The sequence below is a fragment of the Drosophila pseudoobscura genome, chromosome 2, assembly GCF_009870125.1.
Source record: "Drosophila pseudoobscura strain MV-25-SWS-2005 chromosome 2, UCI_Dpse_MV25, whole genome shotgun sequence".
NCBI classification, from domain to species: domain Eukaryota; kingdom Metazoa; phylum Arthropoda; class Insecta; order Diptera; family Drosophilidae; genus Drosophila; species Drosophila pseudoobscura.
Genome location: NC_046679.1, coordinates 22,168,041 through 22,189,091, shown reverse-complemented (window position 1 = coordinate 22,189,091; position 21,051 = coordinate 22,168,041). Strand labels below are relative to the sequence as shown.

Below are 21,051 nucleotides of genomic sequence, written 5' to 3'. Positions count from 1 at the left end.
CGCAGCCATCCTTACCTCGCTCTACTCTCGACCCATGATTTAACCCATTGACTTGGAGCTGACCAAAGATAGGAATAACTCAATCATAATACAATGCTCTAACACTCCAAGATATGGATGGGGGATAGCACTAATTCGATGGATATTCTCTACGGCGTGCGGACGCGCTTCTTGGTATGCCCCTTCTTCAGTTACTTTTCTCAGCATTATTCAACGGAATATCTGAATTGAGCAATGGGAACAAGTTTTGTCTTACGTTTTATTTGTTTGACCTTCTTAGCTAAACCCTTTTTTACAAGAATTTCCAATAAAAGCAAGTATTTAAAATAAGCCAGTCAAGTAGACAATTGATTCATTAATGAGATAAAATTATGTGGGCATGGCTGACGGTTCTATCTAGCTAGTAATATTCGACAGAATATCAAAAGCGGGTAATATGTACAGTAGATCTTGAATTTGTCAGTATATTTCTGGCATATTTTTAAAAAGAGACGATATATTTCGGTATATCTCTAAGGTCGTATATTTTTTCGATAATCACCGTCACACTGCACACCAAGAAGAATTGAAAATTGTCGATCGAAAAGAGAATAAAACACAGAAAATATGGCTCAACGCAATCACCGGGTCGATCGATTTGCTCAAATGTCGAAGCAGGAGGAGATAATAGCCAAGAAGCGCCAGGAAATACTCGAGAAACAACGCACAGCGCAATTGGCCAAGGCGGTGGCTGCGGCACAAAATTTGCAGGCTCAACTCAAGACCACAGAAGCACCACCACCTCTGAAGACACCCCCCGTTGCAGACGAAGAAGAAGATGAGGAGCCCCCGCTCCCGGTGGACACTCCACCGTCCTCTATCGCGGCAGCTGCCCCAACTGAAGATGGAAATGGCCTGGACGCGGGGAGTAGCGAGGCGCCAGCTGGAAAGGGCAAAACTGATGACGCGATTACGCCCAAGACGCTTAACAGTTTCACCGGAAAGACTGGTAAAATCTCATTTGGCCTTAAGCGCCAGCAGCTTCCACAGCCCAGTGTGGAGCAGCCGCCACCTAAAGTGCAGAACACATTCTGCAATGACGGCTCGTTTTTGGAGAACTTTAAAAAAATCCTCGAAAAACATGAGAAGCCCCCGGCACCCATGATTATACCCACTCCAGGGCTCAGGTAAGTAACACAATGAATTCCTAGGAGTTTCCGTCACCTAAGAGTTTCACTTGCAGCAATGATGAAAATAACTCAGGTGGCGAGGACAACAACCCACAAATGGACTCAATGCCCATTGCAATCAGCAGCTCTGCTGGTGGCATTGCTACCTCAATGCCCTGCAGTATCACTGTAACCAGCTCGGCAAGCAGTCATCTAGCTTTTAGCATGGCAGTGACGGCACCGCCGCCACCACCATTCAATCCATTCAATCAGACACTGATGCCACAGGGACCACCACAAATGCAGACTATGCAAATGCCTGCCTTCTTCCATAGTCATCTGCCCATGCAACTGCATCCGGCTGCCGTTGCACCACCTCCGCCACCCCCGCCCCCACAGATGCCCATTGCCCTGACCAATATGGGACAAATTTACATGCAACTTGGACCAGGGCCCGTAGAGGGCATGCAACTGAATGCCATTCCGCCGCCGAAGGACTTTGACTTAAATGCGATACCAAAGCCTCAAATGAACCTGGAAGCTATACAAATACCCACCGTTGGTGGACAGCCGCCGGAGCAGCTTGGTCTATTGCCAGAACATTTAGTGGCCGCGGCGGCGGTTAATTCACACCCACCGCCTCCACCGCCACCTTTGGAGCTGGACTTGGAATTGGAACAGCATCAGAATCAGAATCAGCTTGGAGGATCAGTTGTACCGCCGCCGCAGCCAATACAACTTCCACATCCAGTGGTTGTAGAGTCACCACCAAGGCCACTGCCACAAGGTGTGTAGCGTTATTGAAGCAATTTTTGCTGTCTGTTCTGTTCTGCCACAGCCACCAGCCACATCTCCATCCATCCTTAAAACTCCTACCTATCCACCATCCGCCATCCACATCCAAACATCCCTTTCGTTTAATTTATTATTACATGAAAAATATTTTACGAATCGTTTGAGCACGATTTTAAAGCAATTTATGTAGTTTTTTCAGAAACGTGCATACAATTGCCAACGTGCTTAGAAAACCTAATCGCACTGGTCGCGGAAAATGGTGAAGATTATGAAGATAAAATACGTTTGCATAGAAGCGAATTGCATCCGGCTTTGTGGTAAATGAGACCTGTACATTTGATTATCAACACGCGCAGACCAAAGACAGCAGACAGCAGTTGAAGGGCAGTTGCGGGTGGGGGGTAGAACAAGAAAGCATTTAGCTTAAGAGTCATAAGTTCTAGACAGATTAATTAAAAACGTAATTGCTTGTTGTATTGCTACATATTTTGAAGAGCATTTCACTTGGTTTCTATAGTTTTTTCAGTTTACATTTATAGAATTTAGTTTATTATTGCATTTGCCATAAGAATTCATGCAAGGCCAAAACTCAACTGTTCCACAAATGTTTCTAAAGAATATAATCTATGTAATATTTCATATCAATTTTCAAACAAGACACAGATCTTTTTTTTCTCGGAACTGGTTGCTTGTGGCCACATAACGACTTGACGTACGGGACAGACTTTAGGTTGTAGGGATTATTTTTGCATGGACTCGTCGAAAAGCACTCTGTACCCTCGTACTCGTCCCTCGTACTCGATCATCGTCTGTAAGGAAGGAGGAACAGCTGGCACGTGGGAATGCTCAGAAAGAAAGCATTCCTCTACTCAAATGGGCGCCGCCTCAAACCAAAAACAGTTATTCCATATAATGTCTTTCGTACACGTGATTAGCATTGAGCACTTTTCATTGTATGTTTCACTTCTTTTGAATTTTGATAATAGGTTTCTTTATGATAAGAACTGCGAGCAATATCGAAGCTATCGGTCCCAAATCCTTGACTACGAGCGGCAGCGCATTGAGCGACAGCGGGAGCGGGAACAGCAGCAACAGCAGCAGCAGCAGCTGAGCAGGGAGCATCATCAGCAGAAGGAGGAGCAGCAGAAGCAGCAGCCGCAACAACATCAGGAAGAGCAGAACAGCAACTCGGCGGCGGATAAATACGATCCAGAGTCGGCCATCAGTGCGGACTTTGACTCGGATGATGAGTATATGCGTGGTATGATGGATCGTAATCGGGATAATATTAAGCGTCGCATCGAGTGCCGCAACGAGCTCAGCGATGAGGAGCGTCGCGAACGTGAGGAGGCGGCAGCCGCCGGTGTTGATGGTGAAGAACAAGATGACCCCGAGGAAAAAGAGTCCCAGCGGCAGCGTCGAAAGCGCGAACGTAAGAGTCGCTGGGGCGAAAAGGAACAACTGCTGCCATGTTCAAGTGAGTTTTTAAACTAATTTGTTGATTTGTACGTAATATACATATTTGTATAGTAGCTACTGAAAGATAAATGAGTAATAGTTTAATTGGAAAACATCAATCTACAGTTTTTATCGAAGCATACATAATACGATGATCTCAATCTAAAATCTAAATCTAAAATTGATACGACTTCCAGCTGGAATCCAGGGCCAGAGGAATCTGGCAGCTAATCTGAACAAACCCATGCTATCCACCATTACGCGCACAGATCCTGCTCTGCTGCAGTATGCCCGCCTTAACTATGGATCCACCCAGCTCACCGATGAGCAGTGGAAGCAATGCGAGGAACACTATAAGGTTAATCTGTTGTACCAGGACATGATGCGCAAGCGTCAGGAAATCGATCGACTGGCACGTGGTGGAAAATTCAAATACGAGTACGACTCCGATGAGGATATTGAGGGGGGAACGTGGGAGCACAAGCTGCGTAATGCAGAAATGGAGGCCACCTCGCTGTGGGCAAATGCTTTGACCAAACAGAGCGAGGGCAAGCATCATATTGGCGATTTCCTGCCGCCCGAGGAGCTCAAGAAGTTCATGGAGCAATACGAGGCGAAAAAGAACAACCGACAGCCAGATCTTAGCGATTACAAGGAATACAAGCTCAAGGAAGACAATATTGGCTTTCAAATGCTCCAGAAACTGGGCTGGAAGGAGGGACAAGGTCTGGGCCAGGATGGTGCCGGTATTGTAGATCCCGTAAACAAGTGAGTGAGGGTGATGGTTGGGAACTCTTATGATGTGACGCAACATAAGTTGTGGTTTCTTCTCTTGAACAGGGCACCGCAGCGTGATGGTAATCAGGGACTTGGTGTCAGCAGCGCTGCTGTGCCAGAGGATTGCGACAACGAATATGATGCATATAGAAAGCGCATGATGTTGGCCTATCGCTTTCGACCCAATCCACTGGTAAGTGTCCGTCTACATATATACTACTTGGAATTACACTAAGCTTCCACACTTCTTTTGCAGAATAATCCACGTCGTGCATATTACTAGAGTCCAGCCACTTACCATCCAACCATTACGTAACACCCCACTCATGTTTACAGATTGAACTATACTATAACCCATTCTGAGTTGGCTTTGCGGTTCACTGACTTTAAATTAAACTTATTTAAAAGAAACAAAATGCAGCTAATGATATAATTATATTGTTTATGGTTTTACTCTGAATAATTCGTAATTAGCTTAAGGCTACGTCGTGTGAAACAGAGACAAATATTTCACACAGACTTCACTAGGGACTATCGTCAAGTGTTTAGGGAGTTCGGTTCATATAAAAAAGTACTTGAGTAGAGTATTAAGAGTCGGTTTGGTGAGCTCTATTCTATTCTACATGGAACTACATGGGGGAACGCCTAAACGCTAATAATACTAAGTTGTACTCGGAACTTGAAGCATCGCGGGGATTAGCCTATGAGTAGAGCGTAAGCACTGGTGTCTGATTGCCGCGAGCCAGAGCCACGGGACATTTCATGTCCGAGGTGAGCATTTCCAGCCACGACATGTACAACGGCGCAGAGATGGCCTCCTGCAAAGCAAAGGATATACAGAGGATGAGAAACCAAGTCTACAACCAAGTTGGAGCTTCCCTGGGAGTACTTACCTTTCTGGGCATGGGCAGGGACATGACCACCAGTGAGGCATTCGATGAATGCTTGACGACCAGCTCATGGATGCGCAGCTGACGATTGGTCTTCTCCGACATGCTCTGAAGCTCCTCATCCGTGATGCCGAACTCGTTGCGTGCTCCCCGTCGGAAGGGTTCGATAAGGCGCTGATGCTTCAGCAATGTGTCCGTGCGAGGCTGTTCGGAGACGCCCTTCAGCATGATTAGCTCCGAGTACTTGATGCGGAACTTGGTCAACAGGCTGGCCATGCTGCAGACGATTGAATGTTCAGAGGCAGTTCCTTGGGAAGCTGTTGCAAGTCTTACCTCTTTTCCTCCTGTTCTTCGTCCTTGCCATGGCACATGGTAAACACCCTCAGCTTGCAGTTCTGCCAGTGGGAGCGCATGGAGATGATATACGGCAGCAGAATGGTGAGACCTCCACGGAAGAAATCAAAGTTGAGTAAAGAAAACACCAAGAAAATCGCACCTTCTGAGCTCACCTCCATCATCGTACAGCCAGAAGACATCGATGGTGCCCTTGGCCTGCTTGCGCGTGAAAATGGTCATCGCATCCAGCAGATTCTGTGGAATGTCCGATCCTCCCTTGGTGTGATACGTCACCGCCGCATCTTCCTGGTTGTTCACCTTGTAGCTGCGGGAGCTGCGCTGCATATTAGGCATGGGCGCCGGCTGGGGCATCGTGTACGAGGAATTGGGGCTGTCCATGCTAGCCAGATTCAGATTGGAGTCGATGTGCAGCAGCTCCGAGGCCGCATTGGCCGCCGGCATCAGTTCGTTGGTGAAGCCCTGGGCGTTTGCCGTGTGCATATGTCCCATGCCATTGGGCGGCAGATTCACCTCCGAGCTCAGCTCCGAGAAATCCAAACCGTTGGGCAGCCGGAGCAGAGCCACGCCCATGCGCTGCGAGAAGGCATTGCTACGGGAAGGAAGACAGGATTAGCATGAGTTTCTACTATCTAGATTAGGGATCCTCTCTAAACTTACTATAGAATGGCAAAGTAGCTCTCCACCTCCTCCTTGCGGCAGCGATTCCAATCTGGCTTGTAGCCCACCAGCACAATGTTGGGCGACATCTTGCCAAAGCCTGTGGACTTGGTCAGCGCGTTGATGCCGTCCTCGAGGCTAAAGCCATCTATGACATTGTAGAAAGCCTTGATCTTGCGGGCATCCAAATACTTCTGACCATCCTTCACCAGATTCTGGCGATTCTTATAGCCCACTCGCACCGGAATGATGTTGGCCACAAACATCAGAGAGTTATTCTTGGTCAGCAGATAGCCAAAGTCCACCAGGGGAGGCCTTGTCTTGGGATCACCCGACAGCACCAGGACCTGGGGATGGTAGTTCTTCACGTGATCGGATACATTCTGCAGCCGATGTACGGCCATGAGGGCGGCCTTGTACTGCTGCGCCTGCGTGGTGGATCCCCAGTTGGCCTCCGGCTTGCGGTACATCACCACCAGATACAGCGCAAAGATGATACCAAAAGTAATAATGGCTGCCACATAATTGATGAGGAACATGATAGCCACGCACATGGCAAAACCGAAGAGACTGAGCCACGCGTTGTAGTACTTGAAGGTGGGCCGCCAGCCCAGGGGTTTGACGAAGGCCGCATGGAATGTGCAGAAGTTGATCAGAGCGTAGGAGGCCAGGTAGAAGGTGGAGATGAGCGGGGCAATCAGATTGAGCTCTCCAATGCACAGGAAGCCAGCGGAGATGAAGAAGGTCAGCACATAACCGCGATAGGGCTCGCCATGCTTGCCGTACGGCTTGGAGAAGTAGATCAATCCCGGATAGATCTCATCAATGCCCAGAGCCTGCACCAAACGGGGCACAGACAGCAGGTTGGTCAGCGCTGTGCTGAGGGTGGCCGCAAAGCATCCGGCATAGATCAGGGGACCCCAGACGGACATTGTCTGCATCATTTCGTAGGAGTTGAAGAGACCCCAGGTGCAATTGCCCGATGCCAAGCACGGCAGCTCCGAGGAAATAAGGGTGCCGTTCACCAGGTCAGCGGGAAAGCCAGAGGCATCTCGCACAGCAGCACCGCCGGCGAAGAGCACAAACAGGGCATACGAGGTCATCGAGATGAGCAGCGCCCAAAAAGTGCCCTTGGGTATGGCCGCACCGGCTTCCTTTAGATCTCCGCAAATGTTGGCTCCTGCCTGGATACCCGTCACACTGGGGAAAAAGATGGCAAACACGCTGAAGAAGTCGTGATTGACACCCTCCGCATAGCGATACTCCGACCCAAAGTTATCCTTGAAGGTGGACCCTAAATTAAAAGGTGGAACATTGGCTATAAGAAAGGAAAGCTTTCATTAATCAATCAACTCACAGGAGAATCCCACGAAACCTTTGGAGATCAGGTCTTCATTGCCCTGCGGACCGATGGCGGCACCAATCACGAAATTGAAAATGGCCAGGACAATCGTGACGATCAGGAAGTTCTGGGCCTTTGTCTCCCATTCCATGCCCACACAGCAGATCAGGATGAGCACCAAAATGGTCACAGCTCCGACAATTCGGATATCATTGATGCCATTGTCGACGATCTTCAGGCCATTGTTCTCTAAAAGAAGAGGTATTAAAGTTCAAATTAATATAAAGATATAAATTTCCCCAATTAAATACTCACTCAATAGAACATTCAACGATTCACAGAAACCAATGGTGTTCATGGAGGCCGAGACGGCATTGGCGAATGCAAACACCACGCCCACGGAGGCCCCAAACTCGGGTCCCAGGGAGCGGGATATAATGAAGTAGACGCCACCACCCTTGACCTCACCGTTGGTGCTAATGGCCGACAGTGAGAGGGTCGTTATGATGCAGACCACCGCCGAGATCGTAATTATAATCAATGACTGCAAGATGCCAGACTCGGCTACCACCCAACTGAGGCGCAGGAAGAGCATCACGCCCCAGATGTTGAGTAGACATGGTATGAGTACGCCCACGATCCAGCCGAGCTTGATATGACCGCCAATCGGTTCCGGTTCCGGCTCGGGTATCGTAATGCTCTGGAATGGGGAATGGGAGTTGAATTATTTAATTATGTATTTAAAATGTTGATACATTAATCTGCTCTATTAATATTTTAAGCCTACAAAGGGAGGCCAACGCTAAGTGCTTCTGATAATGATTAAATACCTCACACATCTATATGCAAATGGGGTTACAATTCCATCGGAATATCTGTTAAATACTCTGGCAAATATTTGTTGGCAATTTCAGTGCAATAATTCTGAGAATTTCGGCACGAATTAAACAGCTGTCCCCAAAAGAACCTGGCATTCGGGCATTACTCCTACGTCATGTGTGCAATTTAGTACTCGTATTCAATTAACGACCCCTCGACGCCGTAGTCAGAGTCAGAGGCCAGAACAATAGCAGCAGAACCGGAGCAGCAGCCGTAGCAGGAGCAACAACCAGATTATGAGAAGCATCAAATTGCGTCCCATTCAAATTAAAGTTGATTTTTATCGCTACTACTCTACTCTACTCGTAAAACCAGGGAACATTATAAAAATGTTGAAAGGAAAGCCGAAACCCTGAGAAAAACTCAATCAAATTAACTATTGCATAAAGCTATGCTATTCGGTCCTTAAATAAATGTCAATTCTCTGTCAGCCTTTGTCTTTATAGAGGAAATGCCATTGGAAGGGAAATTAAACCCAAAGTCTCTTAGTGTTTAGCGGGAGTTCCCTTCGGAAATAACTGTTTAAAGTGCTAAAACGAATGAGTCACCTTCTTTTTTGGAAGCCAAATTATTCTGTTTATTGTTTGTCATTTAGGGGAGGCGCTAAAAGGCTGTTTTGTGGGAACAGATGTGACTTAAATTGAAACGTATTCAGTATTGTATAAATGCTTTATATTGTAAGCCGAAAAACAATATTGCTATCTAAGAAAAGGATTTAAGGTCTGAAAGTGTGTCAAAAATAAAACAGGACAGATTCTACTCTACGTAGATAAACGTAAAGGTGAAAATTTAAAGCCCAAAAGACTTCAGTTGACTTATTTTCCTCTTTGAATTCCTGCACAAAAGTTTTCCATCGAGTAATAAACTGCTCTTATCACATGAGGTAATTTTCCAAGGCAGCAATTAATAACCATTAAAAAAGAACTCAACTGAACAACAGAACAATTTCTTATGATTGTGATAATTTAATAAATAATTTACACAAGACGCTGGGTCTGGGTCGCCTATTTTTTCGGCTATTGTTTTGCCATTTATTTGTGGAGTGCGAGTATCATTGTAGCCGGAGCCTGGAGCTCATTTATTATATTGTTTGCCCACATAATTGAATGTTTTTTAAAAAGGCGACCAATTGGAAATGGCACACGTGGCAAGGGGCAGTGAGCCAGGGTGACAGGGTTGGGCAGGACGACATCGATTGACAGAACAGACCCATCCCATTGTCCCCATGGCACACGCTGCGTATACGCAATGTTGGTTAGTTAGTCGCCCTCGATGGGTGGTTAACGTGGATTGTTTGCACATTTTTGGCGGCTCCCCAGCGAAGGCCAACACAGCGAACACAGACAGACACCACAAAACAAAACACATATAAAAACCAAGAGGAAAAGGGGATATTTATGGTCTCACTAGTATGACCCTCTGGAGCTTCCTGCCTGACTGCCTGAAGGCCTCCCTGCCATCCTTCCTGCCTTTACCATTCCCATTTCATTTAGTTAAAGACGCATTTGGCTCTGCGGTTGTTTTTTTTCCCGCTGTCGTTGTCATCGTTCTTATTGTATCCGAAGCGTGGAAAATTCTTTTTGCGCACACAAAATTGGAATTGAAATTGGTGTTTTAGGGGAAAAGAATACAGAGACAGGACAGGGATAAACCATTCTGCCGGCAAGCTTGTGGCAGTGATTGTGATTTGAGACCAGTTAATAGACAAAAATGATTCAAAATGGTAATAAAGTTAGGGAAAGGGAGGAACAGAGTGTGAAAGCCATAATCACAATATCCATAAATAGAAAACGAATTAGGTTTTCTTTTATTTGTATAGGGAATTATTTTTCAATTTGGTGGGATATGGGCGTTTGTTATTCATCTTTAAGGTTAAAGGTCGATGGAATTTGCACAGAAAAATGCGAAAAGTTATCGAGAAAGAACTTCATTTTGTTAGGGAGAAAGATAAAGTTAAGTAAAAACCTCCTTATCCTATAGATATTTGCAAACTTCAGTAGGTGAAATCCCTTTGAAGTGCACTCGATTCGCACTCAACGCTAATTAGATTTCTCTGCCACATTTATAACGATGAGAACTATGCGAAATGCAACAGAAATGGGGGATAAACATACTTCTATACCTTTATAGCCCAATAATTTAATGGCAGCGTGGTAAACAAAGCAATTCTGGAGCAAGATTTTTGCATTAGGAAATCAATAGAATCGTATAAAAATAGCCCCACAGCTGAATGCATTGTAAATTACCGAATAGTAATTACAAGTGCAATACGAAAACGAATCCGTATGGGATGGGCAAATGCGCCATATATGATGAGGCGGTATCATGCTCAGACGACCAAAGTACGTCTAGCTTCAAGATGCTGATAGTACTTTCTGATTTGTATATTGAGTTTTTGACAAATTACTATTGTTGAAGAGTCGAAAAATTTGATACCTGAAAAGTTTGAAGACTTTGAAGGGCTCCGGGAGAACTGCTGAGAACTGGAATGGTTTTTTTCGGGGTTTTGTTCGCGATGTATCTCGAGTGGTTTTTGTGTCAATTTAATTGATTAAAAATGAAAAGAAGTAATCAATTTTTCAGCACAAACCGTTAATCGGAGTGACGTCCTGTCAGCAGCCCCTGACAGGTTCAACACACGCACACATCTGTTCCGGACTCATAGCCGTACTCTTTTCTGATAAGCAACGAATCAGCCAACGTCAATGGCAACAGCTCTGGGCTCCAGCGCCATCTGCAAACGGTGGCTGTCAATTTTAATGACACGACATGCGAGTCCTGCACTATCCTCACCCTCGCATCTCTTCACACTCCGGGTGGTGTTTACTCTATATATATATGAAAGTAGGACCCCCCCTAGGAACAGTGTCCATGGCTGATGCATGGCTGCATCTTGTTGACAATTAATTTGGCTTCAATGCTGTCATCGATAGCGTCTTGGCCATAACGTGCCATGAGTTATGGCTGAGTGCGTTGAAATCTACTTATGAATTGGCAGACAGAGTGCTGCAGCCTGTAGTCACATACCCAAGGGTAAAGTACTGGCAATCGGAAAGTAAAATATATGCAAATATTTTCAAGGAGAAAAAAATGTGCAAGGCAACAGCACAACTTGGTAATTTTCTAAAGGAGAAATTATAATTTAGAATATGAACACGTGTTGAACGATTTCTGCTTTGCAGAAGGACAAGTTACTTGTAATCTTTAAGTTAAATATTCAACTTTACTTGGGCAAAAGTTACATGTAATCCAAAAGTAATATACGGTAATTCACTCATTGAACCGGGTAGTAAAATATGGAGTGCTCTTTTTAAGTGCAAAGTATCACAAACTATATGAATGGATGGATATTTTCTGCCTTAGTATGGGTTGTAGTCCCGGTTTAGTACTTTTTAGTAGCTCAATGTTTATTATAATTAAAATATTATGTAGGTTTGGCGTCACTTTAGCCGCTGTATATAAAGCAAAAGTTCTAAAGTCCTGTTCTCTACTAAATACAAGTTTTGTGGCTTTAGACTAGAATCTACTAGAGTAGTACTTTCAAATATCACACTACCAAAGAATGCTGGAGCTGTACTGGAAAAACTTATTCTAACATTCTATTTGTAAAGGCCTATACACTACTACAACTATTCATACAAAGTAGAGCTACATTAATAGAAATATTAACAAGTACACGACTCTGTCAACCTAAATATCTTGCTCGAACGGCCTCAAACCAGCAGACACCAGTCCCTCAAACCAGCAGCCACCAGTAGACGAGTACCAGCTCCAATATCAAACATCTGTCAGCAGATACAGCTACGATAGTTTTTCCGCTTATATTCAGCATAATTCTTTGGGTAAATATTTGAAGTGAATTATCACGCTGCTTTAGCCGGATTCCGTTTAAAGCTATCTTATCACTTAGAGCGTCAGGGAGCGTTCTGTGTGGCAGTTAATATGATGTCTTCGAATTGGAATTCCCCTAATAAGCGGGCGGCAGTGTAATGCAATTTTTATTACATCTATCATGCGCCGTGGTGGCCCCCAAAGTAGTCCAGGAAAAAGGGAATTAATTAAACTATAGTCGTATAGAAAATATGAGTAGAACGGAGACAGGCCGGACCCACTTTTGGTATGAGAGAGTACGAAGAATAGACGCATCAAATTTATTACCCTAGCGATAACCATAAAAACTGTAACACTGTAACACAATCTCAAATCTCAATACAATCAATTATATTCGTATACACGAGTGCCTCAAAATTGCCTACGTCATGGAAAACTCACAATTTGCACGTCGGAAATGTGAAAATTGTTCAAGTAAATAGATCAGACAAGCATATTAATGATAGACAGACAGACATAACTATATACAATACAGACTACAATGCTACCGAGAGCTCTCCCAAAAGATTGTTTTTTTTTTTGGGATCTTCTGGTGGATCCATAACTTTGTTTTGCTTCTGCTTTTTTCGGAATTTCTTCTCTTCTTCGGCTTTGTTTATTTGCCGAGTACTTGAAATGTTTTCAGAAATGTACAGGCACTGAGTGAAGTGCCAGTGCCCTCTGCAAGGATTATGCCATAGAAAACACTAACCAGAAACTGACGCACCATAGGGATAAAGACACTCATCTTTCAGTGACAATAGCACTTGAAGCTATCACTGTTCAGTGTTGTTCAATATCAAAATGCGACACGTTTATGGAAAGTATTTAGTGTGCTTTTGTGATTTGTTCAAGAGCATTCCTTATAGAAGTGAATACTATATATATATTATTGGCCAAGGCCAATACATAATTGTTGACCCAATTTGGAACGAGGCTAATAAATATATTGCTTGTGCTGGGAACTGGGAATATCTCAGACTAATGGTACTTTAAACATATTTTTGAAACTTGTTTTCTTTTGAATATCAAATGGTTCTAAGATTACATGAATATTAACTAATGTAAATATTTTTTATAGAATATTGTACATTATTCATTCAAAATTATAATCGTATAATTTTCAATAAAATGTCTGTCATCACAGAATTTGTCTTAGTGCAGTCTTCACCTTTTTAAAATCCCTATAAAACATTTTCTATATCTTCAGTATTGTAGAATTATTGTTGAACAACTTGAGAGATCCGATTATATCAGGAAAAAACCAACACATCACATGATTGAGCCACATTTTTCATAAATTATAAGCAAAAATTTTCTCACTGACTGTTGAACTCATTCAAACGAATAATTAACGATCCGAAATCAAGGATGCACGGTCATTAATATGCATACTGTGCATAATTTTATTGTTATGTCCTTTGATTATGTCATGACATTGGGAAAACTCACCTGATCTTGAAGTTCCCCCTGAAGTTCACCGATGGAAGGACGCTTCAGATTGCGCATAGAAATGCGATAATTGTCCAGACGCGGTAGTGTCTCCCTGCAATCAAACAAATAACCGATTAATAGTAATCACTTTCGCGGACTGGCGCCGGCAGGAGGTTGGAAAATTTCCATACTGATGATACGGGAGCAGAATAATCATCGCTTCGGACAGCATGACCGTTGCGTGCAGCGAGCCGAGCACAAATATCATCCACTCCGGAGACCACCACTCAACACCCAGCACGCACTCGCCGCGAATCCCCAAAAGAGTGAGGGAAATTTTTAGCAGAAAACAGAAGAAAACCAAGTTATACGAGAATGTGTGTACGGATACACACATAAATAATAAGACACTAAAATGGCCAAAGGCAAAGGTAGCCGTAGCCCCAGACAAGTGCGGGTTGGGATGGTCAGCAGGGGTTCCACGTTCGGGGCAAAGTTTTATCAGAAAATTCCTCCATGGAGAGCGATCTCTTGATGTATGTATATTTACTGATCGCAATTGAAAACAGAAACAGAAACAAATAAGAATAACAAAAGCTTCAGCCGAACAAATGCCAAAATATAATTTAAAATCTTAAAAAGGCAAAAACCGGAATGGGGAAAGCAATAATTGTTGAGCACATTACGGCGCCAGCATTGGACATTGGCGTCGATTCGAAAAGGGATTAACAGGGAACTCTCCAAAAAAAACTCTCTACAAAAATCTAGTAATAGATCTATCCCTACCACATCTATGTGTATAAATCCTTCTATCTACACATCTCCTGGAAAGTATTGGGTTTAAATAATCCCATAAAGTTCATGCCATTCGTTACTAAACCTTATCCCGACTTAACATTTGTTTCTTATATGATTACCCCCCTTTGATCGCCACCCCTTTAAACAATCATTTATTCATGTTTATTAATAAAAGGCAGCAAAGGCGAATGAAGAAGCTCTCGAGGGCGTACTATATAAATCTAGAGGCATATCGGGGAAACAGGGAAAACAGGAATCTGCTGGATTTTCTTTATAATTCCAATTTACAATTTCAATTCATTTGGCAGACGGCAGTGGCAGCGACGACTGCGCATAAGAAACAATTCCACAATTCCACGTCTGTACAAGTAGGAGTATTGGAAGGCATATTGTATATGTAGTATATAACAAACATATATGTAGCATATATGTATGTATGTACATTCGAAGTGGATACGCATTGATTGTTTGCCGGTTGCCGGTTTCATTGAGAATTATCTAGTTTGGAGGGAGAGAGATTTCGATCAATTGAATTCATTAACGATCGATTAAGCCACTTGATATACTACAAAATTTATTTGTTGACACACTTCAAATAATGAAACTCGAACTCAGAGAGAGAGCGAGAGAGAGCTCCTCCTTATGTGAAGTGCCGTTTGATGGACTTTTCCGATTCCAAATCCTTGTGCCAAAAATGGTTTACTTTGAAAACTTGTTGTTTTTCTTCCTATTTGCGATTTTATTTAATTTTCGTTGCGGTTGTGTTGTATGTAGTTGCTTGCCATTCGCAAAGTTTTTGTGGGAAAACAAATCATCTTCTGTCTACATTTCATTCCAGCAAAATGAAATTCTTTTCGGACAGCTCTTTGGCAGCTTTTAATGGAATCGAGTCTGAATGCGCGAATGTGCTTACAAAATATCCAAATCCAAAGGAGAGCAATTGTAATAATTAATTCGGAAATGTGTTCAAAACATTTGGCTCATGGGTCAGGGTCGAGCGATGGTCGCATCTGTGAACTGTCGTGTGCCCAAAAACTACATATTTTATAATCCGAGCATGCGAAAATGTACAGGGAAAATGTCGATTCGGCAATGGATTGGAACGTTTTATGAATATTTTATCTGGATAAAAATCGGGAAAAGGTATGGACTGGATTCCATATGGATATATGATAATTGTTAATGAGACTTGGAAAAGCAAGGAGCGGAATGTAGTGCCTGGAACAATAATCTGTCTTTACTTATTTAAAATAATTCTGGAAAATTCGGTACCTTCTGTAAGAATAACCTATTTCTAAAAAATTATTAAAGTCCTAAAGAAAATGAACCAAAGGCAGCTCCAGAACATTTATTAATTCACCCAAAATCCAAGATAAACACTGAATACTGTACTTATTAATTTCAAATTACTTCACATAAAATTTACTTTTTTAATTACTTAATGATTTAATTTATGTCAGAATTAGCTCAAAGCTCTACAAAAAAAAAACAACTGACAACAATTTGATCTCAATGAATATTCATACAAAATATTTCCATTAAATTATACAAAAAAATAAATTATTCCATATTATATGATAATAATCATATAAATGAAAACCAAAACAAACTGTACTCCACTCAAGTTTTTGTTATTTTAATGTTTTTCCACTTTTTTATGTTCTTTCACTTTTCCCGCATTCCCAAATATCGACAGACCACTGTACCAATTGGCAATCACGTGTGTGCCACATCACTCCAATTGTTGCCGATTTTGCACTCTGATAAAAAACTTTTCAATCTGCTGTAATTTTTGTTGTTTTTTATGTGTTAAACGTGATTACAATAAATTGCCATAAAGTAACCTTCATTTTCAGTTATACGAAACTTAAACATTCATGTTTTCATTGTCTGTATTTTGTTTGTCTGTATTAACCATCCATTTAAACATTTTGAGAGTGCTCTCTTTTATTTTCTGAACCCATGAACCCATCCTATAAATGATGTGTACATATATCATTAAAACTGAGGAGTAAACTCTTGATTTTTCAATGGGTTAAAAGCAAACAGAACCGAGAAAAAGAGAGACATGTGACGTTAAGTGAATTGAAGCTCGTTACGGAATGAAAAGTTAATGATAAATTTGCTTTGGGAAAAATCTAATTAATTGTTGCATTATTTCTAAATTGTTTTAGACTCCGGTGTGCGCTCCACGTGAGCGCTAATGAATGGAAATGAAATATCTCAAGCACCTTAAAAGTCGCAACAGAGGATGTGACTGAATCACAGCCGAAGCTTATCTAAGAAGCAATTATCCAAAAGTCGGTGTCTATTATAGCCGGTATTTGATTTAATGTTTCGCCTAAAGGAATTTCGACACGCTCTGGCTGTTCTCACACCCAACAGAACATTTTTCTTGCCTTTGGTACAAATCGGAAATGCATGGATAATTTTTCATCTCTGAAACTCACTTTGTAAGCTGTGCCAAACTGAACTTTCGTTCCGCATCGGACTTCCTCAAGAAGTGCCCGAACCCTCTAAAGGACAACCGGGAACTGCGACGGTTTTCCCCGTTTTCTCCTGGCACTTTGGCCTGCAGATGATTCTCCTGATGACCAGAGTCCGTCTGATCGCCAGCAGCTGCTCCAGGCTCTCCATCATAGCCCGCATTCGAAGTGCCGTTTACCTTTGAGATCTGAAAACGATCGGCCATAATGCTGATGGTCCGTTCAAATTAATTCAAATTCAGTTTGTGATGGATTCTGGGGCGAGTCCCTTCTTTCAACGTCTATAAATTATTACAAACAAAACACATTTGCATTTCACACACACGGTAGGATAATTCGTAGGTGCACCCCCTTTTGGGGCCTGGGATAATATGATATCACACACACGGAACGCGGCCAGGATGTTCGATGTTCACTAGGCAAAGTTCCAGCTACGTTTAACCGAATATTTCGAAATATTGTGTTCGCACTCGTTGGGGCTCGCTGTTCGGGTTTATTTCATTACGTTCGCGTGAAGAGCAAGATATACTGCTACTACTGCTATCCGTGTGGCGGCAATTCAAGTTAACTTGACGCGGCGACTGTCGCACGGCATTTGAGCGCTGTCAAGTGTTAACCGCTTGATTATTATGGCTTTTTTCGCCGGAGCCAGTCGTCAGCTGCTCTGCCGCTTCCGCTGTATCAGGCCTTTGGATTTAATACCAATCGAGTACTATAGCGTATAATGTGTATAAGAACAAACGGAGACGGTTCTGTGCCGTTCTGGGTGGTGTGCGTGAGTGTGGTGAGTTTTCAACAAGTGTTTGTGGTCGCCGCGTACCCGTCAGTGGCGCCACACTCTCTTTGCAAGAACACCCTCTTAGGGGAGTCTGTACAGTTGTCTTGTCCCATCGACTATGGGATACCCTACTTGCTTTTTGAAGTTATCGGTATAACTGAAAACTTTACCATGTGAATTTACGGGAATTTCAAAAACGTGGGGGTATTTTATGACTCAAAATATATATAAACTATATTGTTTCTGAAGAAAAATGGCTAAGGAAGTATAGAGTCTTCCCTTAGGGAGACACTAGAAATGTGTTAACGTCAATGGGACAACATAGTAATACATCCCAAAATTAAACAAACAACAAAACTCCAAACCAAACATATTCATTAATCTTCATCTTGAATAAAATTTGGGATAAATACTTTATGAATCATAGGCTAATTCCCTCAAGTTCTATACAAAAATTCATAGAATACCTATATATGTAGGTCACTCTTTTCTTGGGTTAGATAGCTCCAATACTCATGTTAGGCATAAAACGTTGGTTTCTCGAATAAGATCACCGAGTGGTATACATTTTATGGTAATAATGTTACCCGACGTACACCCCAGATGTGCCTTGTGTCTCTTGCAGAAGAAGTTGTGGAATATATTTAGCACCTTGGCACGCTCTTGATGGTTTCGTTTACTTTCGGCTGATTCGCTGGAGATTGCGGTTATTAACTTGTTTCACTTGTTTGCCAAATTCATAACAATCCGCCGGCTCTCCTCCATTCCCCAAACTCATTCACAATCGTACTCACACTAAAACTTAGACATACTCAAAAGTCTTATAACATCTTTACTATCAGCCAACTCGAGTCGGCGAGTCGGTCGAGTCGGTCGCCTCGAGCCGTTGTCGGCGGGGCAGACAGTAACAACAATACGATCGGGGCAAGAGCACACGAATAAACCCCCTTAATCGAATTAAATTCGGTTTTATCTGGTTTGATTGGCTGGTTAAATGCCTCGTTGCTGGCTGGTTGGGTCTGCTTTTGGCTCTGCGTCACAGAGTTTGCCGTAGTTTCCCATAAAGAGCGAAAAGAGTTATTCTTCATTAAACCATATGATACAGTCTGCACTCTGGTTCAACCCCCTTCCCAGCTGTTGTCGTGCTCTCTTTCTTATAGCCAGTACGATTCAACGAGGTCCGAAAGTTCTTATCGGTTCTATTTGCCTATCTATTGGGATATCTTTCCAAGAGATATTTCTCTTCGGATACATTGTTCTTATCGGTTGTACGATTATTTGCTCAATTATTTGGATCTCTTTCTAATTGTTCGTTCTCTCATGATTCAGTTCTTTATACACCTTGTTATTATTGTTTCCGTTTGCTTATTTATTTGTATATCTGCGGATTTCCGCTATATGCATTTTGGTAAAAATTTTGTGAAGAACTTTTAATGCTCTATAAAAATTATATAATAAAAGGACTATTAAATGGTTAACGTCTAACGAATGCGTATAGTTTATCTTTGATGAAGACTATTTAAATGAAGATCAATTGAATCATATAAGTACCTTTATTGACCCCTTAAGTTACGTTCTGAAAGCCTATAAAGTATATTCGTTGAGTAAGGTCTAATCTACTTTATAAGTTTGACAAAAAGGTACCGCCTTATACATTACTCACATAAAGTGGTGGTAAATCAGAACATCTTATCTTTACAAACGAATTATAGGTCTAATAATGAATAGCTTGAGTTTTATTTAAGGGGAATCTAATCTACTTTTTGTAGCTCATGCAAAATTCGAACATTTTAAATCTATTCAAAAAGAAATTCCCCACATCTTTATCACAGGCCATAGATCGGCACGAACAGCAAATGATTTCGTGGCTGCTGATAAATTTAATAAGTAATATAGATAGATGCAATCCATTTGTTAACCAACTTTAGTTGTATAAGACTCTCCAGAATTACTGGCAGTTGTGGGAGTTACATAGCTAATCACTTGATTGCGCTTTGATAAACGTTCTTTATACTTCTACTAATATTATTCGAGTGATTTACGATTTGTTAATTAACGGAAATATTTTTATTATTTTATAAACCATTAATAAACAAAAAAATCCCTGCTGGCTGGTCAGCATTTTATACTTTTACGATATATTTTTCACACTTCTGGCATTTTTGTTTCGGCTCATTTCGAAAAACTGTATTGATGGGGTTTCTTCGTATTCGGATTTTAAGAAAGTCTGTTTATCGTTTTTCAAAGATACAAATTTAATTTCTTTTGATCAGATCTTGAATTTGAAGCGCCATAAAAATTTAGTGTTTATAAACAATAGAATAGTATATAGTATATGGAATATTCTATATGTATCTATCTATATATCTCAATATGTCACTATCTCTCACTCTTGTAATCTTTCATTTCTTTCGCAGGGGTCTTTCTATATTTAGTTTTATTGTTTGTTTGGAGAAATTAACTTAATTTGTTTATGGTTGCGTCTATAAAACTTTAATTGGCGGCAAATCTGGTATGAATCTTTACTATCTCGTATAATTTGATTGGTCTTCCCTAAGTATCTATAATCAAAAGAGATTTCAAAACAATGAAATGGCCCTGGAAATAATCAAATGTTAATTATACGTTTAGTAAAAATGTTTCCAACATTTTTCAATATCCGCTTGTTTATATCTGCTCAAAAGATAAGTTCTCTAAGGGGTTTCTGCTACGGCAAGAAAAGATCATATCCTTCGGCATTAAAGACGTTTAATACAATTTACCTCTCTAAAATGGAATCATACTCCCGATCTATCAAAATCCCAACTTGTCATAGATCTTTTTTCATAGGAAGTCAACCTACTATTGACAATGGGCGTTAGCCACCCTTAACCAGTTACAGGCAGGTTTGGTTAACCCTCAGCAGGGGACTGTTGCACTCATTAACACATCTCCAGGCCGCAGATATTTAGACTAGAGACGAATTCCATCTAATTGATCGAATCAACATGTCGCGCCACAGACAAATTTATTGTTTTACAGCTGAAATTATATATTTAAGACTTGACAACTTTGTCTATGTTGTATAACAATCGTTTATTGCTACTTGCTGTCAGCGGAATAAGCAGCACCATAACCGATTACAGTTTCCCAATGATAACACCTCAATAATGGCATTGGATCGAGTTTTTCGGCTCTTGATGGATCGCTCGGGGCCTTCCAGGGTGCTATCATATCGTGGGACAGTGACATTATTTGACACTCGTCTCTTAATTGAATTAACTGCTTTATACCACTTTAAAAGAGTTTTCATTTGGATCGATCCGATGTTCCGTACAGATCCGCACAGATCGAAAATAATCTAGCTATAATCGGGTTTCCGTTTCCACGTGTCCGTCCTTGA

General features: G+C 41.9%; 2 protein-coding genes across 7 annotated transcripts; one reads left to right on the top strand and one right to left on the bottom strand.

Annotated features, from left to right (window-relative positions):
* Positions 1-490: 490 nt before the first annotated feature.
* Positions 491-4,614, top strand: LOC6897599 (WAS/WASL-interacting protein family member 3). 5 transcript variants are annotated; one of them, XM_033376453.1, is made up of 7 exons: positions 493-1,166; positions 1,223-1,935; positions 2,143-2,260; positions 2,930-3,420; positions 3,599-4,169; positions 4,242-4,371; positions 4,435-4,614. In XM_033376453.1, the coding sequence occupies exons 1-7, from the start codon at positions 607-609 to the stop codon at positions 4,459-4,461; spliced, it is 2,610 nt and encodes an 869-aa protein (XP_033232344.1). In that variant the 5' UTR covers positions 493-606; the 3' UTR covers positions 4,462-4,614. The 5 variants fall into 5 exon arrangements, 4 of the variants coding, with proteins under 4 accessions (XP_002137745.1, XP_033232345.1, XP_033232344.1 ...); XM_003736690.3 differs by having other exon boundaries at positions 2,134-2,260; XR_004468366.1 differs by lacking the exons at positions 3,599-4,169; positions 4,242-4,371; positions 4,435-4,614 and having other exon boundaries at positions 491-1,166; positions 1,223-1,937; positions 2,134-2,260; positions 2,930-3,066.
* On the bottom strand, positions 4,601-17,514 carry NKCC (sodium potassium chloride cotransporter). 2 transcript variants are annotated; one of them, XM_001359319.4, is made up of 9 exons: positions 16,856-17,514; positions 13,626-13,719; positions 7,740-8,124; positions 7,440-7,673; positions 6,083-7,376; positions 5,578-6,014; positions 5,402-5,513; positions 5,072-5,345; positions 4,601-4,996 (listed from the first exon to the last, which is right to left on the bottom strand). In XM_001359319.4, exons 1-9 carry the CDS (start codon positions 17,095-17,097, stop codon positions 4,880-4,882), a joined length of 3,189 nt encoding a protein of 1,062 aa, XP_001359356.1. In that variant the 5' UTR covers positions 17,098-17,514; the 3' UTR covers positions 4,601-4,879. The 2 variants fall into 2 exon arrangements, with proteins under 2 accessions (XP_001359356.1, XP_033232343.1); XM_033376452.1 differs by lacking the exon at positions 16,856-17,514 and adding an exon at positions 13,799-13,854.
* Positions 17,515-21,051: the final 3,537 nt, after the last annotated feature.